We start from the raw sequence: 26,992 nt of genomic DNA on the forward strand, positions 1-26,992 counted from the left end.
GATGTGACCTAAGACATTCATAACCCTGGGATTTCCTGAAACATTTGCCTTTGCTCCAACACAGGTTACCAGACAAGCTCTGTTAGTGGACCAAAGAGAGACCAAGGCCCCTCCAGACTGGGTTGACCTTTCATTATCACCCTTGACCTGGATTAAGGGAAAGTATGTTAACCACGTAGCCTACCTCTGTCAGGTGATAACATTAGCATGTGTACCCATTACATTTTCACATATGCACACAAAAAGAGTTAACAAATTTACCGTAATATAAGCATTATGCTTTCAAATAATTAAAACAAGCACAACAGACAAAATGCCATCTTATGTTCCAACATTATTTTCTAAAATAGACTTCGAACTGTTAGTCTTCAAAAAAGAAACTATGTTTTTTTTTAAATGTGACGTGACTGGGAATGTTAGAGAGGGAATGAAGAAAAGAAATAACATTTATTAGATCTATTATGTGCCAGATATATCAGTTCCTGGTATAATATATATGAAGTGCTTAACACTGTATACGCTGTTCCACAAAAATAGACTGTAATGTCGCATACCTGAAAAATAGCAGAACCCCAGATGCTCGTATTTGCAAATCAATATATTGAAATTTGGAATACATAATGCAGATACAGGAAGTCCCCTACACACGAACCTTCAAGTTGCAAACTTTCAAAGATGCGAACATGCGTTCGCATGTCCAAACACATGTTAGTTCACATGTCTGGCAAACAGTGTCACATGTGTGCATCCTCTAAAAGTGGTTGTGCTTTTGTGTACTTTACTGTACAGTACTGTATAGAGTACAGTAGTACAGTATCTTTATTTCAAGCCCAGGATGTCCGGAAGCAAGCGTAAAATCAGCGGTGATGTGTCTGGTACCGCAAAGAAGTGCCAAGTGATAACGATAGAAACAGAAGTGAAAATAATTGAGAGAGTGGAGCGAGGCAAAAAGATGGTTGACGTCGCTCATTCTTATAACATGAATCGTTCAACCATCAGCACGATTCTAAGAACATGGATGAGATCATGGAATACATGAAGTCTGATGTGCCAATGATGTCGACAATAATATCAAAGAAGTGTGGAAAAATGATGGAGATGGAGAAAGTTCTCAGGGTGTAGATGCAGGATCAGTATCAGTGTTGAGTCCCACTCAGCTTAATGCTGATTCAAGTGGAAGCCAAAAGACTTTATGAAGACTTGAAGAAGAAACACGGTGAAGAATCAAAGGGTGCATCTTTTAATGCCAGCCATGGCTGGTTTCATCAGTTCAATGCTACAGCCAACCTTCACAATGTAAAAGTAAGTGGCGAGGCAGCGAGTGCAGATACAGTAGCTGCCTGGGAATTTCCTGAAACGCTTTGAGAAACTATTGATGAAGGCACGTACTCACCCAAGCAGGTTCTTATTGTGGATGAGACAGGACTGTACTGGAAGAGGATGCCAGACCAAAGTTACATCAGTAAGGAGGAAAAGTCAATGGCAGGCTATAGAGCAATAAAGGATAAGCTAACTCTGTTGTCTGGTGGCAATGCTTCTGGCGATATGAAGCTGAAGCCTCTCTTAGTTTGTTATTCAGAGGACCCAAGAGCCCTTAAAAATATAGCCAAGGGCTCTCTTCCTGTTGTGTGGAAGAGTAACCCCAAAGCCTGGGTTACACAGGCCATTTCCCAGGATTGGTTTTTCCACCACTTTATCCCGGAGGTAGAGAAATATTGCTTGGAGAAGGACGTCCCATTCAATGTTCTTTTGCTGCTTGATAATGCTCCAGACCACCCCCCATTCATGAACGACTTTCATCCCAACATCAAAGTAGCACATCTGCCACCAAGTACTATGTCCCACATCCAACTTATGGACCAGGGAGTTACAGCCACTTTCAAGAAATATTATTCACGTTACACTTTTAGTCAGGCAGTAAAGGCGACTGACGAATCAGGAACAAACTTGTGACAGTTTTGGAAGGACTATAACATCTACAAGGCCACAAAAAACATTGACTGTTTGGCGTGAGGTTACGGCCGTCACCATGAATGGGGTTTGGAAGAAACTTTGCCTGCAGTTTGTTCACGATTTTCATGGATTTGAGAAGTTGGATGAGGAATCCAAAGAGGTCTTCAGCAACTTAGTGACCCTCAGCGAGAAGCCGGAGATAGATCTGCAAGAGGACGACTTCATTGAACTCCTTGTTGTGCAACACAAGGAGCTTACTAAGGAAGACCTGATGAAACTGGAGACCCAGAGAAAGGACGAAGAGAGACAAGAGGAAGGAGAAGTAACTGAAGAACCGAAGAGATTCACGTAGCAGGAAATGGCAAGGGGATTCTCTTTATTTGAGGAGGCACTGTTAGTTTGTGAGGCACAGGACCTGAATGTAGAACATTATATGAAGGTTGCAGCAGCCGTTCAGAATGCAATCCAGTGCTACCGTGTCATCCATGATGAGAAAAAAAGAGCTACTACCCAAACATCATTGGATCGTTTTTTTCAAGGAGGTAGATAGAATTGAATCCAGCAAGGAACCAGAACCTGTGCCATCAATATCAGGTGTGAGTGAAATTGCAGCTTGCCCTCCGTCTCCTATTGCTAACGATCCTTCAGCTCTACCATCTCCCACCTCCTCTCCCTCCTCCAGTCAGTAACTCTTCTTGCCTGTTCACTCAGTGCCAGCCCCTGTATGCCAGCTGTTGTACTCTACTACTGTACTTTTCAAGGTACTGCACTGTAAGATTAAAAGTGTTTTCTTTATTTTTTGTGTTTGTTTTTTTAATGTATTATTTGTGTGAAAAGTATTATAAACCCATTACAGTATAGTACTACATAGCCAATTGTGTTATTGGGTACCTAGGGACTTACGAATGCACTCTCAGAATGGAACTTGTTCGTATGTAGGGGACTTGCTATTACTACATATCAGCAAAAGGTATACACCATTCAATCCCACAGCACTGAATTCTGGTATCACTTTAAAGTACTGGGTTACTATTATAGTTTTAATGAACTCATTCTTATTTTCTGGAGATCAGAAATCTAACTGATAATCATGAATGAGAACTATCACTAAAATAAGCCTGAACCTTTTCAAGTAACCAATTTGCTCATATCTTATCTAAGTTATGGAACTAAGAGAAGTAAATAATCCGATTCTGAAAAAAATGTAATAATATTGTTTGAGTGACTTTGACTTGAAGGTCAGTCAAAAATCTTTCTTCTTTTAATGACAGCTATTAAATATTGAAGGGATGATAGAAAATCACCATTTACCTTCCATGTAATAATGGATGAAAGCAAAGATCATCAGTGAATCCTAAAATAACTGGTTGGAAGGTCAAAAGTACTCAAAGTATCACTCTTTTGTCGATCCAATAATCAGAAAATGGAAAATGAGCCTTTATAATTGAGAGATATAACAGTCACCCTCTTAACCAAGTAGTCAAACGTGGCATCCCCGACAGTGGGATGGCCTGGCATCCAATGCCTCCTGAGAGAATACACTGGGATGTTCTCAACATAAGCCATGAGATTTTCTTGCCAGAAATGTTTGACCAGGATCTACCCAGAAATGGTCCACAAATTCAGAATATGAGATGTTCCAAAGAAAACAGAAAACTAATCTAGATTTATCAGAGCATTCAATGTTAGTAAGAACAAAAGAGAAGGTCAGGGGACAGTTTTAGGTTGGAGGAGTCTAAAAAGACATAAGGATCAATGCTTGAACATTAATCAGGTCCTGTTTAAAAAAGAATAGCTGTAGAGGGCTCCCCTGGTGGCGCAATGGTTGAGAGTCCGCCTGCCGATGCAGGGGACACGGGTTCATGCCCCGGTCCGGGAAGATCCCACATGCCACGGAGTGGCTGGGTCCGTGAGCCATGGCCGCTGAGCCTGCGCGTCTGGAGCCTGTGCTCCACAACGGGAGAGGCCACAACAGTGAGAGGCCTGCATACCAGAAAAGAAAAAAAAAAAGAATAGCTGTAGAGTACATTTTTGGAACAACTGGAAAAATATGAGTATAGACTGTATAGTACATGATATTTTGAATTAGTAGTGTCTTTCTAGCTGTGGTAACAGTGACATAGCTGTGTAAAAGAATGTCTATGTTTTGGGGAGATGTAGGCTGCAGACTCAAATATTTAGGATAAAGTGCCATAATGTCTGCAACCTACTTTTGGGTAGTCTAGCAAAAGAGGGGTGGTTGTGTGTATGTGTGTGTGTGTGTGTAGAAAGATTTGAGCAGTGTGGAAAAGGCTAACAATGACAGGGTAATCAGGTATTTATTGCACTGTTTTTTCAATTTTTGTACGGATTTAAAATGTTTCAAAATAAAAATTTTACTTTTCCTTCTTTTTTAAAAATAAATTTATCTATTTATGTATTTATTTATTTTTGGCTGTGTTGGGTCTTCGTTGCTGTGTGCAGGCTTTCTCTAGTTGCGGTGAGGGGGGCTACTCTTTGTTGCGGTGTGCGGGCTTCTCATTGTCGTGGCTTCTCTCGTTGCGGAGCATGGGCTCTAGGCGCACAGGCTTCAGTAGTTGTGGCACATGGGCTCAGTAGTTGTGACTTGCGGGCTCTAGAGCTCAGGCTCAGTAGTTGTGGCACACAGGCTTAGTTGCTACGCGGCATGTGGGATCTTCCCAGGCCAGGGATCGAACTTGTGTCCCCTGCATTGGCAGGTGGATTCTTAACCACTGCACCACCAGGGAAGCCTACTTTTCCTTCTTTTTAATTCAAAAAGTATAACTGGGACTTCCCTGGTGGTGTAGTGGTTAAGAATCTGCCTGCCAATGAAGGGGACACAGGTTCGATCCCTGGCCGGGGAAGATCCCACATGCCATGGAGCAACTAAGCCCGTGTGCCACAACTACTGAGCCTGCATGCTGCAACTACTGAAGCCCACGTGCCTAGAGCCCATGCTCTGCAACAAGAGAAGCCACTGCAATAAGAAGCCTGCACACTGCAATGAAGAGTAGCCCATGCTCTCCACAACTAGAGAAAGCCCATGCGCAGCAATGAAGATCCAACGCAGCCAAAAAATAAATAAAATTTTTTTTTAAAAAGTATAACTTTGGTGAAGAAATGCATCTTTCTTCCTTGTTGGAGATAGTAGGAACATAGGAGAATATAACTGTCCTTCAATCAAGTTACCATTTTTATTACATTCCAACGTGATTTGTTTAATATTTTTATTCCTTTATATTATCATTGCTGTATTCTGGTATTAGTTCTCCATTTGAGATTCTCCTTCAAGTAAAGTTGCAATGCTAAAGGGTTTTGTCCTGTCCAAAATTTTCATTACAAACTCTACCTCAAATGATAGCATGGGGCTTCCCTGGTGTCACAGTGGTTGAGAATCTGCCTGCTAATGCAGGGGACAAGGGTTCGAGCCCTGATCTGGGAAGATCCCACATGCCGTGGAACAACTAGGCCCGTGAGCCACAACTACTGAGCCTGCGCGTCTGGGGCCTGTGCTCCGCAACAAGAGAGGCCACGATAGTGAGAGGCCCGCGCACCGCGATGAAGAGTGGCCCCCGCTTGCCACAACTAGAGAAAGCCCTCACACAGAAACAAAGACCCAACACAGCCAAAAAATAAATAAATAAATAAAATGATAGCATGTTTATCAAAGTTGCGACTCAAAAACTATGAGGAATACACATGGATTTACTGAGGGGAAAAATAAAATTGTACTTTTACCAGAGAGAGCATCTGTGAAATACTGAACAGCAAAAAAGAACCCGTATTGAAAGAGGATAAGAGAAAGCAGTGTGTGGTCACTGACAAAATAGTGTAATGGTGTAAAAGTTATAGAAATTAAAAGACAGAAATAAATTGAGAATGTTCTATAAAAGTATCTTGTATACAATCATAAGTTCTAGTAATATTTGCTTTACAGAGACTAGGCTAACGTTGCAAAGAAAAATTTTAAGCACCTATAATACTTTAGGATATTCTAAGAGAGGGATCAGCAAACTACAGTCTAATAGGCCAAATCTGGCCTACCACCTGTTTTTGTGTAGCGCATGAGATAAGAATGGTTTTTACAGATGAATATTTGTGATCAATTTCATGACAGAAAACATTAACTTTGAGCTCCAATTAAACAAAATGCCAACTCCCCCCACAACAAGAATTCTATTCCTCTCATCATTAGTCTTGTATTACAAAAAATTGTACTCATTTATTATTACATTTTAAATATCATTACTACAAAATTTTGTGGAAATTTATTTTCTTTCTTGTTATCTAAGTACCTATATAATAACTTTGATTTTGCCTCCTGGCCTGCAAAGCGTAAAATATTTACCATATGGGCCTTTATAGGAAAAGTCTGCCAACCCTGGTCTCTTAAATTCTATGGATAGGGTCAGTGGGGATTCCTGAGGACTTGATGAAAGGCTGAGGTTGGTGGTGAACTACACTCATGTTTTTGCAATTTACTCAAAGTGAACAGGGCTTGCCAGTTAGTTTTACATATGTTCTCTTTACTAGGGAATCTACGTTTTTAAAGACAGTACACTTATTGAATTATTCTCAAAATACTCCCTTTTTATTTTAAAAATGCTAAATCTAGAGATTAAATTCAGATAGGCAGAACATCTGAATTTAAATGGACCCTAATGAGCATCAATTACTTGAACATAAGAGAAAGAAAAAAAATCCCCTTTTAAAGTAGGTTTATTTGGACAAAGTGACAGAATGTACCATAAGAATACATCTAACCATAACTCAAGGATCCTGAAATCTATCTGGAAAACAACCAAGAATTAGGAAGAAGCAAAAACAATGCTGAGAAATCCAAAAATCACAAAGTCCATGTACTCAAGCTCATGCACTTGATTAATACGAGAGATCTTTAGCTTTCAGTCAGAGCTTCCATGTCCTAACTCCCTACAATTCTATTAAGCTTAGATACATGATTTTCAAAGCCACAGCAAACTAGAAGTCCCAAAGAAAAGTCGGGAGAAGAGAAGTCTGCAGACAGCAACAAAAACAGAGGTTGCCAACAGATAACAAAAACATGATGAGGAACAGTCTGCCAGAAACGGAATAGGCTGAAAAATGAAAAATAGATGTGAAAAGTATAGCACTGTAGAACAAATCAGTATAGCAGCACATAGTCCCAAATGCCTTATTAGGCCCGGAGGTTGTCACTCTATCACAATATATTTCAGTGGTGACATTCATTTTAATGATCTCAAGATAAAATGTAAGCAAAACTACATTCCATATATTCCATTTAGTAAATCGGGGACGTGACAAATAGATTTTCCAAAGGGTTTCAAACAAAGTGATTTTTAAAAAAGGTTTGGTGCTCATACACAGAAATAAACTCAAAGAATTAAAGACCTAAATGTAAGGCTGGATACTATTGTATAAAACTCTTAGAGGAAAATATAGGCAGAATACTCTCTGACATAAATCACAGAATGATCTTTTTTGACCACCTCCTAGAGTAACGAAAATAAAAACAAAAATAAACAAATGAGACCTAATTAAACTTAAAAGCTTTTGCACAACAAAAGAAACCATAAACAAAACGAAGACAGCCCTCAGAATGGGAGAAAATATTTGCAAACGAAGCAACTGACAAGGGAATAGTCTCCAAAATATACCAACTGCACATGCAGCTCAATATCAAAAAAAACCACAAACAACCCAATCAAAACCTGGGCAGAAGACCTAAACAGACATTTCTCCAAAGAAAACATACAGATGGCCAAGAAACACATGAAAAGATGCTCAACATCATTAATTATTAGAGAAATGCAAATCAAAACTACAATGAGGTATCACCTCACACTGGTCAGAATGGCCATCAACAAAAATTCTACAAACGATAAATGCTGGAGAGAGTGTGGAGAAAAGAGAACCCTCCTACACGGTTGGTGGGAATGTAAATTGGTACAGCCACTACGGAGAACAGTATGGAGGTTCCTTAAAAAACTAAAAATAGAGCTACCACATGATCCAGCAATCCCACTCCTAGGCATACCTCCAGAGAAAACCATAATTTGAAAGGATGCATGCACCCCAATGTTCACTGCAGCACTATTTACAACAGCCAGGACATGGAAGCAACCTCAATGTCCATCGAGAGAGAAATGGATAAAGATGTGGAACATATATATAATGGAATATTACTCAGCCATAAAAAAGAAGGAAACAGTATCACTTGCAGAGACGTGGGCAGGTCTAGAGATTGTCATACAGAGTGAAGTAAGTCAGAAAAACAAATATCATGATATCACTTATATGTGGAATCTAGAAAAATGGTAGAGACGAACCTATTTGCAAAGCAGAAATAGAGTCTTACATGCAGAGAACAAACTTATGGTTGGCGGGGCAGTGGGATGAATTGGGATGTTGGGACTGACATATCTCCACATATATACAGCTGTCATAGACAGCTGAAGTTTACCTGTGAATTTAGTTAATTTACTGTAATAATTATATATGTTTAAAATAATACCCAACTTCGTTTTCCTAAAGGTTTAAATACATAACTGCAGAGTAAGAAACAAACTCTAACAATTCCAGGGTCAAAATAACCAGAATAATAAGTGTCAAAATACACTTCATCCCTTAAATGCTTAAAAAATAGTCTTTATTTATACATTTGACATAGGACAAAGGGGAGCTCATCTTAGGTTTACTTGCAAAAAAGGATCAAGAAGTTATGAGGCAATTAGTTAAGTGAATACTGAGACCGGTATCTTCAAGTCTCGAATAAAACTGTGTGAAACGTATAATCAGTTCTGTAAAGGGCCAAATGCAGAGGCTTGGTTGCTTCATCAGAGTTGGAGTAAAGGTACAATAGGCAGTTTGCGTTTCTTCAACACCTTCACCAGAACCCGCCGGCTCAAGGCGCCCCGCGGAAGTGAGAGCGCATCTCCAAGTCTCGCGCAACCTGCCGCCAGCTCCCGCCACCCTGGCACCCCTCCTTCGGCCCACAAAGCCTGACGCAGGGAAAGGGACCAGTCCCAATAGCGCAGGAGGGTCAGAAGGCCTTCCCCCAACATCCGCTCACCTGCTTCCGGATATGCTGTGGCCTAAGAGTGGCTCCTGCTCAGCCTCTACCCCCAAGCTCGCCATAATTACAGCTCCCACAAGGCTTGGGGCCAACTCTCGCGATACCTCCTGCTCCCTCCCATTCCAGGCGGCCTGAAGCTGTCAAAACAGGCCAGCAAGTGCGCGTGCACGCCCAGCGACCAGAGTGGGCGGAGCACCCCAGGTCAGAGGCGGGGGCCCGCAGGAGGAGGGGCGGTGCCGAGAGGATGATGAAGGTTAAGGGCGGGTCCTTATCCTCTTCCAGGGTACGCACCTCTCCGCCTCCAGGGACAAAGCGCGGAAGAGCCGGGGAGGGTTCGGGGGCGTGTCCAAACAGCCACCCCGCCCAGGGTTCGTCCTCCTCCTCAGCTTCCCTGTCAGCTCCTCGACGCTTCTCAGCTCCTGGAGAGGCTGCTGTAGCTGCGGTTAGGGCTCAGAAGGAAGGCGAGTCCCGAGAGGCTAGAGAGCCGCGGTGTTCGGAGTCTCGGCCAGCAGGCGCCCACCAAGCGGCCACTGAGTAAGTAGACGGTCCCGGCCGCGCTTCCCAAGCCTCTTGCCGCGATTGCCTACGTGCCAGTAGGCAGGACTGAGAGCGCAAGGCTTGGCGGGAGATGCGGGGGTCCCGGGCCGAGTGAGGTGGGCAGGCGGGCTGTCCCTTCTCCCTGTGGAAGGTGGAGGTGGCTACGCGCTGTGGTTTTCTTGCTCGGCTAACTACAAAGGCACCTTACCCGTAGTGCCTTATTAGGACCTGGCATGAAGATGATCGTCAAATCCGAACCCACCGCCGCCTGCGTGGACTGAGAGCTTCCGCCTTGCAAGATGCCACTCAGCAGAGCCTGCTGCTGTAACCTGGGGGTTAGAAAAGCCACAGTACCAGTTTGACAATGACCAGATCTTTTCATCACAAGGAAAATGACATTTTTAGAAAATAAGTTCTGGGTTGTTTCTGTTTGTTTTCAGTAGATCTTGGTGCTGCTCCTTTCCTGGTGCTTACATATTAACGTCTTACCCCTACAAGCAGGCTTGTAAGCTAATTGGTAGCAGTAGTCATGTGTGTCACAATTACTGTTTTATTAAGCATTAGATACATTCTTATGTGATTTCATTTGATCACAACTGTCCTATGACAGGTAAAGCAGACACGTTTCTATTTTACAGAGAACTAAGGCTTAGAAAAGTTAATAACTTACCCAGAATCACTCAGTGTGAAAGTGTCAGAGTTGACACCCAAATTCAGTTGTTTTCGATCAATATTTAGGAGCACTTATCCTATGCCAGGCACTATACTGGTTATGTGTTGTATGGTGTATGCCATGACTCTGATCTTTGTCTTGTTTGTGACCTTGTGTGTATCCTGTTAGACACATTCCACTGGTGAACAGCTAAACTTGAAATGTGTTTTCTACTAGTTCAGAATTATCTTCTGAATCCAGACCTGACATTGTATACTTGGATTCAGTCCTGCAAATTTGTTTGTAACAGCTCTCAAAAACATATCAGAGGGCTTCCCTGGTGGCGCAGTGGTTGACCGTCCGCCTGCCGATTCAGGGGACACGGGTTCGTCCGGGAAGATCCCACATGCCGCGGAGCGGCTGGGCCCGTGAGCCATGGCCTCTGAGCCTGCACGTCTGGAGCCTGTGCTCCGCAACGGGAGAGGCCACAACAGTGAGAGGCCCGCATACCGCAAAAAAAAAAAAAAAAATCAGATTCCTGTGATTGTTTCCAAGAAGGTACATGGGTAAAATTAGCATTTTTTTGTCATAATGTTGCTTTACTGTATCTTCAGCTTCTTTTTTAATATCTCTGGAGTCTAGCACAGAGTATGGCATATGTGTGTGTGTGTGTGTGTGTATTTGATAAAGGAACTTTTAACCAGTATTGCACCAAGCAGAATGATTACTAAATAAATATATGTTGAATGAACACTTATTGAATTACCTCATTTCATCCCTACAACAATCCTCTGAGGTGGGATTGTCTCAAGCATACAAGGAAATAGAAAGTATGGAGATTAATAATTTGCCTAGGGTCACACCTCCAATTAGCAACAGAGCTAGAATCCAAGAAACACAGGACTCCTGACTATAAAGCCTGTGCTTTTCACCACCAGTCTTCCTAAAAAAAGAATGTCAAGATTCTTTTCCCATATCTCTTAAAATATTTCAAAACAAGTAATCAATTTTTATATAAATGAAATAATTTGCTATTATGTATTAGGCCAGCTATTATTCCCCTTTTATAGTTAAAGGTGGCTTATTCAAGGTCACACTGCTAGTGAAGAACCCAGGTCTTCTGACACTGCTATTTTCCATTGTTGCCTCCAAGTGATGACTTTAGACGGCAGAAGTACATGGGATGAATGCATGTACAACTGGTGAAATCTAAATAAGCTCTGTGTATTGTATCAATTAAAAAAAAGGAACAAATCATTTCTTAGAAACATACAACATCCACAGTAAACATTTAAAAAATTTGTTTAAAAACCTAATTATTTCTTTTAAGGCCCATGGAAAAGAAGAACTAAATTTGAAAAGAGATTTGATTATTTGCTAAATGTTTCACATAAGCATATGAGACAGTCTACCTGTTGTATTTCCGTAGATGACTGCTTAGAATAGAATAGATAGATAGACAGCTAGAATAGATACCTCTCCAAACAAATAAACAAAGTTCCTGTTTTCTTATTCTTCTCCAAATTAAGATGAAAAGGAATTAAATTTGTTGAGGTAGGGTAATAGATTTTAATAGTGGATATCAGTGTATCTAAACCCTACTGTAAGTTGCTACTTAAACTTGCATTGAAAATAAGTGATTTAAAAGTGAAGTTATAAGATAAAAATTAGGAGTAAAGTTTTTTTTCTTTTTTTGTGGAGTAAAGTTGTCATACATGGTGGTATTTTTTTTAATTTCATATATGCCTTTGATATATGTATCAACTATATGAGGATAAAAGTCCAGAACAATTAGTGTTGCATTTAAATGCTTAAGTACTTGAGTGATAGGCGATAAAAGTACTGGATGGCATAAATAGACGTTGAGTGTCATTTTAGCAATAGAGCTCATTTCTAAGAAAGACTTTTCATTCCTTGGCACTGTACTAGAACTTCTATATTTGTTTCACTTTGTTTTTCTTTTTTTCATTGTCTATATAAAAGTATAGATGACAATTGTGTCAGTTTGGCTTGATACCCACTGCAAAAGTGGGTCCTGTTTCTGCAGAAGCTCACTGGTGTCAGTTCAGCTTAATGTGGGGACTTTAAAAAGTATCTGATGTGGCTCCAGATGGGGCCTCCTCTTGGTATATTAGAGTTATCTTTACCCTGGGCTTGGATTATGATCTGTTCATGGTGGCACTGGATAGCAGTTAACCCTGCCTAGAAAGACCTACATGTTTAGAGCATCCCAGAAAACCCGGTATTTTATATCGTTCTTGGGGCTGAAATGGGATTTAAGAAGATCTGTGTAACCCCAGACTCCCAGAACGAAGATTATCATAAGCTATGTGTGTGTTTGATTTGCTTTCTGTTCATGATTGGTCAGTTGTTTACTGTCAGGTAAATGTAGCAAGGAAAATGCTGGCTCTAGATTTGGAGTGCTGACTCTTATGGCCTATATTACATGAAATTAAAGTGGTTCAGCAGCTTTCCTAGTATAGGGTTGAAAATTAGAAAGCCTAAACAATTTAGGCACCTAATAAATATAGAACTTTACAAAATACTTGAAGAGTTCATTTTTCTCAGGTCTTTTCCTATTCTCTGGCAACTTTATACTTTTGCATGTTTGCCTTAGCTTGTTTATCTGTTACCACCCCAGAAGAATACTGTGTAGAAAAATGGATTGTCTCATGAATAGTTTAGTTCTTTTCTTCTTACTGTAAAACATGAGTGTTGGAATCTTGTTCTTTTTTACACTAACATGGAATATGCATATTGCTTTTGAAGCCATGGATGTTACAAAGGAAGATATTGGCCCCCCATTCTTTTCCTGCCACTGTAGAGAAAATAAGTAGTCTATAATACTTGCAAAAGATAATGAAGTCCTGTGTTGTAATGACATGCCATTGTTCTCCTGCAGTTTAATAAATGTACATGAAAATGTATCAGTACTATTTTTTGAACAATTCCAGAAAGACCCAAGTGAAACAGGAGGGAAGGGGGCAGGGCACAACCTTTAAAAGAATGGCAAAGCCCGAGGACATGACATAAACTGATTAGAACCAAATAGGTCCAAGATGGCAGACTAGTCGACTTCCACTAGACCTGAAGCCTCAGGATATGCTCATTTTAACACATCAGCAAGCTAAATGACACACCCACAGGCGCCATGACAGTTCCAAGGCTGACCATAAAGGTCAAAAAGTAGGCAGTGGCCCACTTTCTGGAAATCCCCACCCCTTCCCCAAAATAGCTGGAATACTCCTCCTACTCATTAGCCTATGAAATTACCCACCCCTATAAAAACTGACAATCCCATACCCTGGTGCTGCTCTCGACTTCTGAGACGGCCCACACTCTGTGGATTGTGTTTCTCTCTAAATAAAAAAATTTAGAAAAAATTTTCTCTCTAAATAAAAAAATTTAGAAAAAATCACACACTTCTTACCTTTCACTTTGTCTCTCCCTGAATTCTTTCTGCAGTGAGACATCAAGAACCTGAGCTTCATTAAGTCCTGAGACCAGGTGTGTGATCTCAGTTAAAAGACTGTGGGTTCGAGTCCCAGTCCGGGTTTTGGCTGGGTGCAAGCCCTGGCCCATGGGTTCAAGTCTCAATCTGAGTTGCACAGTTTCACAAAGAGTAAAATAATTAAAATCATCATTCATCACTTGGAATTTTTTCCTTATGCTCTAGAACCCCCCTGAATAGGGTTGCATTTCTTAATATATAAAAAGAGTTGGTCTCTTATTTGAAATACAGAACACTAATTCAGAATTTTGCTATTTGGGTAAAGAATAAACTCTTCCATTTCTACCACAGCTGGGTATACTCAATTCAACTCTGATATTAATCACCCATAGATTACAGGAGTCAGTGCAGGTCCCACCAGTTAAAGGTTCAGTTCTCCAGATGCCGTTGCTTCTGATGCCAGCCAGACTTTTGACTGACTTGGCTACAGATTTGGGGGTTCCTGTAACCCCCTTGGATCAATAATTTGCTAGAACAACTCAAAAGAACTAAGTAAACCACTATACTATACTTCTTCTAACTTCGTTATAAAGGATGTAATTTCGCAACAGTCATATGAAGAGACAAATAAGGCAAGTTATGAGAGGGAATGTGAAGCTTCCATTCCCTTTTACCCTGGAGTCAGTGCACATCACCCTCCAACATATGTTCATTAACCAAGAAGCTCTACCATGCCTCAGTGTCTATAGGGTTTTTATTGGGGTGTTCATGATTGATTGGATCCTTAGCCATGTGATTCAACTCAGTCTCCAGCTCTTTTCCCCTCCTAGAGGTCAGGCTGGCCCAAAGTCAGCCCTCTAATCAAATGGTTGGTCTTTCTAGTGGCCAGCCAGAAATTATCCTGAATCTATCTAGGGTCCCACCATGAGTCATTTCATTAGCATAAAGACACTCCTATCACTCAGAAAATTCCAAGAGTTTTAGGAGCTCCACCCCAGGAACTGGGGTCAAGGACCAGATACATTCTTTATTATACCATACTGACATTTACCCTTCAAAGAAAAAAAAAAGAAAATGAAAAAGCTGGTCAAACAATTTAAACATATACTATATATACTTACTTGATTTTAATAATTGCACTAGGGACTTCCCTGGTGGTCCAGTGGCTAAGATTCCGCACTCCTAGTGCAGGGTGCCTGGGTTCGATCCCTGGTCAGGGAACTAGATCCCACATGCCACAACTAGGAGTTCTCATGCCACAACTAAAGATCCCACATGCCTCAACTAAAGATCCCACATGCCGCAATGAAGATCCCGCATGCCACAGCTAAGACCTGGTGCAGCCAAATAAATAAATAATTAATTTTTAAAAAATAATTGTACTAAATTAGAAAATGTACATAATGAGGACAGCAATTCAGAAGCCAATTTGCCTTTTATCCTTTGTTTAGTGAGTAAAAAACAAAATGCTACCAAAAAAATACTAAGATGCAAGGGTTTCTATTTTGGGGGGTTTTTGTTTGTTTTTCTGGGCAAGTGTTTTTGAGTGAGTGGAAATATATAAACATGATTTAGGCAAACTTTCAACAGCTCGCTTGTAAACAAATGTTTATTAAGGTCTAAGGAATTTATTTGTTTTCCTATTGGTAGGAAAATAAGAGGATGGTAATTTTCACCTCTGCCATTGAAAGCCCTGAGGGTGTCAGCCCAGACATCTAACTCAAAGGCTGAGGTGTACAATTGGTTTCTCCCAGCATGACAGACAGTCTCTAAGATGGCCCTCATGATCCTATCCTCTGATGTGTACTCCTTTGTGTAATCCCCTCCCTCTGAGTGTGGACAGGACCTCTGATTTGCCTTCTAACCAAAAGAATACGGAAAAGGTGATTGGATGTCACTTCCATGATAATGTTATGTTATATGGCAAAGTTGATGGAATAACACTCCCATGGTTACATTAAGACTTCGTCTTGTTATCACACTCACTCTCACTCTCCTGATGGCCTTAAAGAAGTAAGCTGCCGTGTTGTGAACTTCCTATGAAGAGAGCCATGTGGTAGGGAAATGTTAATAGCCCCTAGGAGCTGAGGATGGCCTCTGGCTGATAAACAGCAAAATGTTGAAGCTCTCAGTCACATAGCTGCAAGGAAATGAATTTTGCTAGCAACCTGAGTGAGTCTGGAAGCAAGTTTTTCTCCATTCAAGCTTCCAAATGAGAATGCAGCCCAGCAAACACCTTGATTGAAGCTAGATGACACCCTGAAGCAGAAATGCAAGTAGCCTGTGTTCTTGGAACTAATCCTCAAGAAAGTGAGAAGATTGGGGGAGTGGGGGAGAACCAACTAGATTCAAAATTTGTTTTTCAAATTCTTTTATTTAAAGGTCTCAGTGAAGCCTTCAAATATTTAAATTATGCAGTGGTGTTTTTTGAAGAGAATAGTAAGAGCCTTGAATTCTGTTCTAGGGTCAATAGAATAATGAACTGCTTACTGAGGAAGTTGTTAAGAGGGAAAGTGTCAATTTACTTCCTCTGAAAAATTTTGTTGAGAAGCTATCAAATTAACTCCAGTTTCTAAAATTTTTTCATATTTTTTTGTGGTAAAATACACATCACATAAAATTTACCATCTTAACCATTTTTTTTTTTTTTTTTTTTTTTTTTAGCGGTATGCGGGCCTCTCACTGTTGTGGCCTCTCCCGTTGCGGAGCACAGGCTCCGGACGCGCAGGCCCAGCGGCCATGGCTCACGGGCCCAGCCGCTCCGCGGAATATGGGATCCTCCCAGACCGGGGCACGAACCCGTATCCCCTGCATCGGCAGGCGGACTCTCAACCACTGCGCCACCAGGGAGGCCCCATCTTAACCATTTTTAAGTGTACAGTTCAGTGGTATTAGGTTCAATCATACTGTTGTGCAACTGTCATCACCATCCATCTACAGAACTCTTTTCGACTTGCAAAACTGAACCTGTATACCCATTACCCGCCTCCATCCCCCTTCCCCATAGCCCCTGGTAACCACCATTCTGCTTTCTGTTTATGAATCTGGCTGCTCTAGGTACCTCATAAAAGTAGAATCATACAGTATTTGTCTTTTTGTGACTGGCTTGTTTCACTTAGGCTAATGTCCTCAAGGTTCATCAGTGTTGTAGCATTTGTTAGAATTTCATTCCTTTTTAAGGCTGAATAATGTGCCATTGTAGGTATATATATATATATATATATATATATATATATATATATATATATATACCACATTTTGCCTATTCATTGATAGACACTTGGGTTGCTTCCACTTTTTAGCTACCAAATTCTAAATTTTAAGAAGACGGAGAGAACATGGCTAATTAAAAAACTAGTGTTTATTTTAGATCGAATACAAATTTTAGGTCTACACTGTGACATAATGAATTCTCTTAAAATCAATACCTGCATTGTACTTATGCTATTTTATAGGATTTGGATAATTTATAATTGTAATAAATATAGGGTTTTATAGTTGTATCTTTGCATTGTGACGTTTGTGACATACCTATGATTTACTTGATTTTCTAGCTCAGGGGTAAGCAAACTATGACCTATGAGCCAACCTGCCTGTTTTTCGTATGGCTTGCAAGCTAAGAATAGTTTTCACAGATGCATTAGTACTCAGTTTGATGATAGAGGTACCAACTATGAACCCCCATTAAGCAAAATCCCAAGTGACCTCCAATGAGAAAGAGGAAGTTAACATTAAAAAAACCTGAATTTTCCACTTAACTGCAGTGTGTTAGGGAGTTCTCTTGGATGTGGTGCAATGGACTGGTTTGATTATATAAACGAATCTCTGAAGACTCAGTTAAAACTTCGATTTTTCTATACAACCTTTCCTGCTCTTTTGCTACCACCTTTAACTATAATCATCACAGATAAAATGTAGGTTGTTCATTTTATGAAACTAAATCAAGTTATACTTATGATTTCTACTCTTAAGTTATACTTCAGGTTATAAAAAATTTACACAAACAGCAACAACAACAAACTGTAGTGAACTCCTAAATCTTTACTTGGGAAAATGTTTCCAAACCTTACCTATCTGCACTATCTCTGCAGCCTCTCTACATGTTCAAGTGATGGTAGCCTTTCATCATAGCTCTTTGCTGGTAGTTTGGGTCTGGATATTCATACTTTATAGGATAATTCTTATTGTACTTGGACTTCACTAGGCAACAGCAAAGGATTTTTCAGCAAACTATATTAATGTTAGAATACCGCAGAGTTGTAAAATATGTAGAGACGTGTAATTAAGGAAAGCTTGAAAATAGTGTATAATTTCATAACAAATCTTTAAAATCGTTCAGTCAGAAAAAGCCATTTAAGAGGTTGGTGCCTTAAGGTAAAGGGATTCTTAGTATTTTTACCCCTATAAGATTAAGTTGAAAACAAAAGTTGGTAAGTTTAAGTAATAACACATAAAGGCTTTAACCATTGCCATAAAAATTAGTAACAGGAGTTCCCCTCTCTGATTAGCAATGCAAATCAATTGAGTAGAAAAATTATGGAAATCAGTTTTGGAAGATTATCGACATTTTTCCTTTAACATTAAATTTTGACTATATTTATAATACAATATTGACTATATTTTTGTAAAGTGGTTAAAGAAAGCCAGAAAATGTATTTTATCATCATTTGTAAGTATAAGCTACTTGGAAGCTTATGTCATTCAGTTCTGGATTAACTTTCAAGGTGACTATTGAAAATTTTTAGAATGTTTTAGGAAGTTTTTAAAAATATATTTTTTCAGAGGAAGTGGCAAATAAATGAGTACATAAGGGTTTGTCAAATTGATTTTTGCTTTTGTCCTCTTCTTTAAATGGAATTGATTTTCCTCCTATAAACTATAATGAATAAAGTCTACAGAAATCCTATATGATTGATATTTGATAGATTCATTCAACACATTGATATACTAAAACTGCTACAGTGATATGATAATATCTTGATACAATAATGGTGACAGAAGCTCTGTGTGGAATCCTAATGGAATTTCTTCACATTTAAAGGTATGTAGAACTACTCTTAAAAACCTTATGAGAAATCATCTTTTGGACTTTTAAATTTAAATTAATAGACTTTATTATTTATAACAGTTTTAGGTTTACAGAAAACTTGATCAAGATAGTACAGAGAGTTCCCATATCCATTCTTCCCCTACCCCACAATTTCCCTATTCACATCTTGCATTAGTGTGGTACATTTGTTGCACTTGATGAACTCAATATTGATACATTATTATTAACTGAAGTCCATAGTTTACCTTAGAATATACTGTGTTATACAGTTCTGTGGGTTTTGACAAAAATATAATATCCTGTATTTACCATTACAGTATCATACAAAGTAGTTTCCCTAAAAGTCCTCTCTGCTCTTTTGTCCATTTTTTAATTGGGTTGTTTCTTTTCTTATTGCTGAGTTTTAAGAGTTCTTTGTATATTTTGAATACATGTCCTTTACCAAATAGATGTTTTGCAAATATTGTCTCACAGTCTTTGGCTTGTCTTTTCATTTCTTAATGGAGCTCATTTTCAATGAGCGTTTGTAGAATCAACCATTTTCTTTAAAGTCTTGGAATATTTGCTCTATTTTATCTGATTATGGTCTCTCGTGTACTCTTCTGAAAGTTTACAGTTTCACCTTTTATGCTTAGGTCTCTAATCCTAATCCACATGGATTTTTTGTTTGTGTACTTAGTATGATGTGTTAGGATTTAATTTAATTTTTTCCCACATGGATAACCAATTGCCCTGGCACCTTTTATTGAACTTAGTAATAACTAATAAGTTCTAATACTTTGTTGACTCACTTGGATTTTCTCAATAATAGTCATACCCTTTGTGTGTAATGGCAGGTTTTCTCCCCCTTTTCTAATCTTTCGAACTTTTTATTATTCTTTTTTCAGCTTAGGATATCCTGTACCATTTTAGAATGGAAGTGATAATAGTGGAAATTCTTGTCCCTCACTTTTAAGGGAATACTTCTAAAATTTCATCATTAAATATGATGTTTACTGTACATTTTTGTTTGATATGTTACATCAAGTTAATGATGCTTTCTTATATTCCTAGATTTTTTTTTCTTTATAATTATGTCTGGATGCTGAATTGAATCAGATGCTAGGAGGGTTTTTTTTTCTTGTTTTCTTTATATCGCTAAGACATGTTTTTTTTTTCTGTTTAGTTAATGTAGTAAGTTACTCTAAAATATTCTTACATTCTTACCATAAACCCATCTGAAGTATCTAATAGTGTTCTTAAAGAATTATTTGGGTTCTCATTGATTTTTTTTTAATTTTCTATTTTATTAATTGCTGCAAAAGGAATGGTAATGATCATTGAATACAACTCTCTCTAAGACTAAGAATATGAATGTAAAGTCTGACAACGTAGAATTGATATAATTTACGAGAGTTAGAGGCAGAAAAGAAAGAGAAGGTAGAAAGTACACAGATTCTCTCCAGGCAAGATGGCGGGGGGTGAGGCTGGTGTGACTTTAGGACAGTCGCACCTTTCTCAGCAAGATCTCAACACTTCGGTGTTACCAAGTTGACGCCACTTTCACATGAAGTTATCAGCAGACAGCCCACAATTAATATAGGTACAATTGGTCATGTAGCTCATGGGAAATCTACTGTTGTAAAAGCTATTTCTGGAGTTCACTCTGTCAGGTTCAAAAATGAACTAGAAAGAAATATTACAATCAAACTTGGCTATGCTAATGCTAAGATTTATAAACTTGACGACCCTAATTGTCCTCGGCCAGAATTTTATAGATCCTGTGGAAGTAGTACACCCGATGAGTTTCCTACAATTCCAGGGACCAAAGGGAACTTCAAATTAGTCAGACATGTTTCCTTTGTTGACTCTCCTGGCCATGATATTTTGATGGCTACTATGCTGACCAGTGCCGCAGTGATGGATGCAGCTCTTCTCTTGATAGCTGGTAACTAGTCTTGTCCTCAGCCTCAGACCTGTGAACACCTGGCTGTGATAGAAATCATGAAACTGAAGCATATTTTGATTCTACAAAATAAAATTGAAACGGTAAAAGAAAGCCAGGCTAAAGAACAGTATGAACAGATCCTTGAATTTGTACAAGGTACAGTAGCAGAAGGAGCTCCTATTCCAATTTCTGCTCAGCTAAAATACAATATTGAAGTTGTCTGTGAGTACATAGTAAAGAAAATTCCAGTACCCCCAAGAGACTATACTTCAGAACACCAACTTATTGTTATTAGATCATTTGATGTCAACAAATCTGGCTGTGAAGTTGATGACCTTAAGGGGGGTGTAGCTGGTGGTAGTATTCTAAAAGGAGTATTAAAGGTGGGCCAGGAGATAGTAGTCAGACCTGGTATTGTTTCCAAAGATAGTGAAGGAAAACTCATGTGTAAACCCATCTTTTCCAAAATTGTATCGCTTTTCACACATCATAATGATCTTCAGTATGCTGCTCCAGGTCTTACTGGAGTTGGAACAAAAATTGATCACACTTTGTGCCAGGCTGACGGAATGGTGGGGCAGGTACTTGGTGCACTTGGAGCTTTACCTGAGGTCTTCACAGAATTGGAAATTTCCTATTTCCTGCTTAGATGGCTTCTAGGTGTACTCACTGAAGGAGACAAGAAAGCAGCAAAAGTGCAGAAGCTGTCTAAGAATGAAGTACTTATGGTGAACATAGGATCCCTGTTGACAGGAGGAAGAGTTAGTGCAGTCAAGGCTGATTTGGGCAAAATCGTTTTGACTAATCCTGTGTGCACAGAAGTAGGAGAAAAAATTGCCCTTAGCCAAAGAGTTGAGAAACACTGGCGTTTAATTGGTTGGGGTCAAATAAGAAGAGTGACAATCAAGCCAACAGTAGATGATGACTGAAGAATTAAATAACAGGTTTGGATGAAGTCGGAATTTCTCTTAACAACCTAGGGGTATATTTTCAAAGCAATAGTGAGGAATTAATTTCACAGCTCATTACCTTAGGAGTAGCTGTAAGGATATTCTCATTTTTTGGTGATGAAAATTTAACCTCTAGTACTAAAATAGGGTCTACAATAAATGTAAAAATTGGTGTAATGTTGGATTGAATCTACATTTTACCAGAAATTAATCATTCCCAAAAAACGTCTAATTTATACATCAGTGCAGGTTTGAAAGGAAACTGCTACAATCAGCCTTTGCTGTAGCACACATACCACTGAACCTGTTTGAAATAAAATTTTTCTTCTTAAAAAAAAAAAAAAGAAAGTACACAGATTTCCTCAGCTTTCACAATCAGTTATAGAGCTATCATTTAAGGATTAGAGATATTAGTATACTTAAAGTTATAAAGATAAGCAGTAAAAAAAATATCAACTAAAATTGGGTGGTAGGGAGAAGGGATCAAATATATCTTTCATTAGTTATCATCAGGAGTTAATAAATATTATATAGAACATGGAAATACAGGTTTGAGTATTAAATAGAGTTATAAGGATAATCAATAATAATGTTGCTATTATTAGTAAGTATAGCACTTAAATTTACAAAGTGCTGTTAAAGTGCTTCAAGTATAGTAACTCATTTATTTCTCATACCAATCTGAGGTAAGTACTGTCATTATCCCTGTTTTACGGATGGGTTACAGAAAGGATAAGTGACTTGCTCAAAGTCACATAGTAAAGGATTCAACCAAGGGAGTTTGCCTCTAGAGTATATGCTTTTAGCTGTTATGATATATTGCATCTTAAATGTATCACTTTCAAATTTACATACACTCAAATGTAAAACAAATATGAATGATAAAAAAACTGAAGTCAATAAAACAAAAAAATAGAAAAATTATCATAATAATAAAATATAAATAGGATAAACACCCATTAATAGAAAAAATGAGGTAGGCCTGTATATCCTGAAATTGAAAGAGCTTTGCAGATATTTATAAATAATCAGCGTGAGGAAGAAATGTCAAAAAATACAAATACTGTAGTTGTTTAAAGAAACACACCAGGACTTCCCTGGTGGTCCAGTGGTAAAGAATCCGCCTTGCAATGCAGGGGCCGTGGGTTCGATCCCTGGTCAGGGAACTAAGATCCCACATGCCTCAGGGCAACTATACCCTGGTGCCACAACTACTGAGCTCGCGCGCCTCAACTAGAGCCTGCGTGCTGCAAACTACAGAACCCACGTGCCCTGGAACCTGCATGCCACAACTAGAGAAGACAAAACCCCAAACCCGCATGCCACAACTAGAGAGAAACCCGCACACCACAATGAAGACCCTGCACGCTGCAACAAAGATCCCACATGCCGCAAATAAGACCCGACACAGCCAAAAATAAATTAAATAAATAATAAATAAATCTTTTAAAAAATAAAATAGCTAAACACACACACACACACACACACACACACACACACACACCAAAATCCCTAAAATATGTGTATGTATATAAATGGATAGAACAAAGAGTCACAAGAGTACAATATTAATAGCACTTACCTTTTGGGAGGAGAGGAAGCTTAGCAGAAATGAAGAGAGACTTCTTAGCTTTACTCTGTATTTTTTTTTTTTTTTTTTTTGCGGTACGCAGGCCTCTCACTGTTGTGGCCTCTCCCGTTGCGGAGCACAGGCTCCGGACGGGCAGGCTCAGCGGCCATGGCTCACGGGCCCAGCCGCTCCGCGGCATGTGGGCCTGGGATCTTCCCGGACCGGGGCACAAACCCACGTCCCCCGCATCGGCAGGCGGACTCTCAACCACTGCGCCACCCGGGAAGCCCCTACTCTGTATATTTTTATATTGTTTGAATTCTGCCAAAAATGTGTTACATAACTCAAGCAAAATTTTTTTAAAGTGTGTATATGTAAATAAATAATGTCAATAAGAAAAAGGTCAGGAAGGACAGAATTTAAACTGTTAGCAGTCAATATCTCTGAAAAGTAGAATTAGAGGTAACAGGAAGATTATTTTTTTCCTAATTTACTATACATACTTCTGTATTATTTGAATTTTAATATGTTACAGTGAACATTTTTTAACTAGAAAATGAAGAAGAGAATATGTGATCACTGTCACTTGCCTTTCTTCTTGTATAAATTATCTGTTCCTGTGCTTTATTCACTGACTAGATAGTTTTTAACAAATTTCATTGGAACATAGTACATGAATAGACTTCAGAACTTATATGATTTTAATGAGATTTGCAGTTTAAAGATTTGGCAGCTCTTTTTTGTCATGTAGGTCTTGGTTTAAATGTTACCTCTTTGGTTAAGTGAGGCTTTTTTTGACCATCAAAGGAGCCCTCTGGTCTTTATCATGTTGTCTTGTTATATTATGATAATAATGTTGTCATCATCTAGTCTTGCTTACTTTTTTTCCTAAAAATAATTTGTTTTCTTTCCCTGAAGTATAAGATCCATGAGAGGAAGAACGTGCCTTGATCATCTTGTAGCACAGGACCTAAAATAATTCTTGGCATAGAGTAAGCACTTAATAAATACTGTTGCATGAATGAAAAAAGTAATACTCATTCATAAAAATTCAGAAACTTACATTTAGGCCATCCAATAATGGCTGAGCTATGGTGAACTGATTAATGATAATTCATAGGAATCTAGTAATTAGAATACCAGTTTGTTTATTTATAGTAGTAGATATGAATAGTGTAATAAAAGAGCTGGATATGCATTATGGGTTTTTTCCTAGCATTATTATGCAAAAAACAAATTTAATCAAGAATAAAAAATGAATAACACGTGGAAATTGGGAAAAAGAGAGGTGGGCAGTTTTAAAAAATACTAGATACTATACTCTGGCTATTGATTGTATTGCCTAACACAGGGGTCCCCAATCCCTGGGCCGTGAACCGGTACTGGTCTGAAGCCTGTTAGGAACCAGGCCGCACAGCAGGAGGTGAGAGGCGGGCCAGCGAGCAAAGCTTCCTCTGCCACTCCCCATCGCTCACAGTACCGCCTGAACCATTTCTCCCGCTGTCCGTCCGTGGAGAAACCCTCTTCCACGAACCCGGTCGCTGGTGCCAAAAAGGTTGGGGACCGCTGGCCTAACAAGTATATTATCTAGTAAATGTTTATTCTTGGTCCTGAGAATTGTAAGGGGCAGTATGAATGATTTGGTTTTGCTGGTCCAGTCATAAAAATAATAAAGTGCCAGTCCGACTGATGGTGGGTTAGATTGTACACTTAGGCAAACAAAGAAGAGCAGTAAGTTAAAGTTGTAGTTTGTTACAAATCAAGGAGTAAAAATATGACATAAATGGTGGTTCCCCAAAAAGCATTCAAAGTAATAGATAAGCCCTTATTAAAGCTCACTGATGGAGCTGCAAATTTCCATTTTCCACTTTTCTAAGTAGAATAAACCCTGAACCTGAATCAGATTTTGCCTGGAAATCAAAACTACACCATTCAGTTTGAAAAGACAGAGGCAGATATTTTTTTAAAACTTCAGAAATGTTTGGGAAAGACAGATAAGTGGTACCTAAGTAGTAGCACTGATTAATTACTACTTTTCATGCACTGTAGAGTAGAAGACAGGCAGTATAGTATAGCAGATCTTCAGCCATGTGCCTGAGATTCAGTCTTAGGTCTGCCTCCCACTTGTTGTGTGGCCTTAAGTAAATCATATCCTCTCTGTGCCTCAGTTTCCTTGTCTTGGGGTACTATATCTTCATAAGATTGTTGGGAGGTTTAAGCAAGAACATACGTGTGTGTGTGTGTGTGTGTGTGTGTGTAGTTTTTAAATGGTGCCTGGCAGATAAATTAGTACTACATAGGTATTAGCCACTCCTATTGTTATTCAACAAATATTGAATATTTACTGTCAGTCACTGTACTGAGGATGGGAAGGTCCTGCCCTAGAGGAATTCAGAGTTTACTGTAGCTCAGGGCTCTACTTCATCTTCTCTACTTTCATCCAAGTTCTTTTTTCCTGTATCTTGTATCTTATTTCCAAGAGAATACATTCAAAGTTCTAGTTTAATCTCATTTTTAAATTTCCCCCCAGTTTTATTGAGATATAATTGATAATGTTGTATTATTTAAAGTATACCACATAATGACCTGATATATGTATATACTGTGATGTGTTTACCACAATAAGTTTAGTTAACATCCATCACCTCACATAGTTACAGTTTTTTTTCTTGTAATGAGTACTTTTAAGGTCTCTAAGATAAATAAGTTGTGGGGATATAATGTACAGCATGGTAACTATAGTTAACAATACGGTGTTGTGTATTTAAAAGTTGCCAAGAGAGTAGATCAATGTTTAATTTTTACCTGATATTTGTAGAGGTGGTTAGAAAGTTGACCTGCCGAGTAAAATAAAATGTTTTAAAGTCATTTAAATTTTTGTTTTATAGATGTTTGTTTGCTACTAATGGGTGTAAGCAAGTTAGATATTCTATATAGAAGACTTCTCCTTACAAAACTTTTTATCAGAGGATGGGGAAGGCCAGAGGATCTCAAAAGGTAAGCATTTTTTCTGAATGCCTCTTCTAAATTTGTTGTTTTAGTAAACATTTGAAACTTCATTTCAGTTATAAAGTCCTTTACTATAAAGTGATTGGTAAATTAAGCATTAACTACTCTATAAGAAAGAAATTATTTCCTTTTCTCTTTTATCTAATTATTACTCTTAAGTTTTAACCCATATAATCATAAATTGAACTGTTTTAAAAGTAATTCAGACTTAAAAATAAAGAGCTCTCAGACATAGATTTTTAACTTTGGTAATTTTTTATCGATTACAGATTTCAGGAACTAAACTTTCTTGGGTAACTTGAATTTGTAATGACTATAAAACTGTGATATACTGTAGCTCATGGAAGTATTTGAACTTGTGAAAAATAATTTTAGGGATTTGTGCCTTTAATTTTGAGTCCTGAATATGTTAATTACTTTTGGAGCAATGATATTTCTCATGTTTTTTCTGAGACAAAATGTCAAGCTTGAAAAAAACCAAAGCCTAATTTTTTCTTTAATTATTAAAATTCAATTTTAACATAGTTTATGAACTGGACTTGCTAATTTTTAATTACTTTTCATCAGTCTCAATATAATGGGAATACTGAAGTTTTTCCTTTTTTCCCCCCCTTCCCATAATAGACTCTTTGAATTCAGAAAGATTATTGGAAATCGAGAAAGATGTCAGAATCTGGTTTCAAGTGATTATCCAATATACATCGATAAGGTATTCAGGTGAAAGAAATGCAATTATAGAAATTCAGGTTTTATATAACTGTGTGGCAAGAGTGGGCTGAATGTTGGAGTATAATAACAATAAACTCTAAAACATGAGT

The 26,992-nt window shown here is 38.5% G+C and overlaps 2 protein-coding genes and 1 pseudogene across 2 annotated transcripts in view; 2 read left to right on the forward strand and 1 right to left on the reverse strand.

Annotated features, from left to right (window-relative positions):
* Nucleotides 1–9,134, reverse strand: part of MFSD8 (major facilitator superfamily domain containing 8) — a 42,519-nt gene extending 33,385 nt beyond the window's left edge. Inside the window, exon 1 of the mRNA XM_060105845.1 lies at nucleotides 9,026–9,134. Within this exon, the coding sequence (XP_059961828.1) occupies nucleotides 9,026–9,090 (65 nt within the window). The 5' untranslated portion in view covers nucleotides 9,091–9,134. The remainder of the gene's footprint in view (nucleotides 1–9,025) is intronic.
* A 202-nt stretch (nucleotides 9,135–9,336) lies between these two features.
* ABHD18 (abhydrolase domain containing 18) overlaps nucleotides 9,337–26,992 on the forward strand; it is a 39,816-nt gene continuing 22,160 nt past the window's right edge. Inside the window, exons 1-3 of the mRNA XM_060089026.1 lie at nucleotides 9,337–9,562; nucleotides 26,054–26,162; nucleotides 26,799–26,883. Of these exons, the coding sequence (XP_059945009.1) occupies nucleotides 26,071–26,162; nucleotides 26,799–26,883 (177 nt within the window). The 5' untranslated portion in view covers nucleotides 9,337–9,562; nucleotides 26,054–26,070. The remainder of the gene's footprint in view (nucleotides 9,563–26,053; nucleotides 26,163–26,798; nucleotides 26,884–26,992) is intronic.
* On the forward strand, nucleotides 20,169–21,647 carry LOC132483587 (eukaryotic translation initiation factor 2 subunit 3-like; annotated as a pseudogene).

The sequence above is a fragment of the Mesoplodon densirostris genome, chromosome 1, assembly GCF_025265405.1.
Source record: "Mesoplodon densirostris isolate mMesDen1 chromosome 1, mMesDen1 primary haplotype, whole genome shotgun sequence".
NCBI lineage: Eukaryota > Metazoa > Chordata > Mammalia > Artiodactyla > Ziphiidae > Mesoplodon > Mesoplodon densirostris.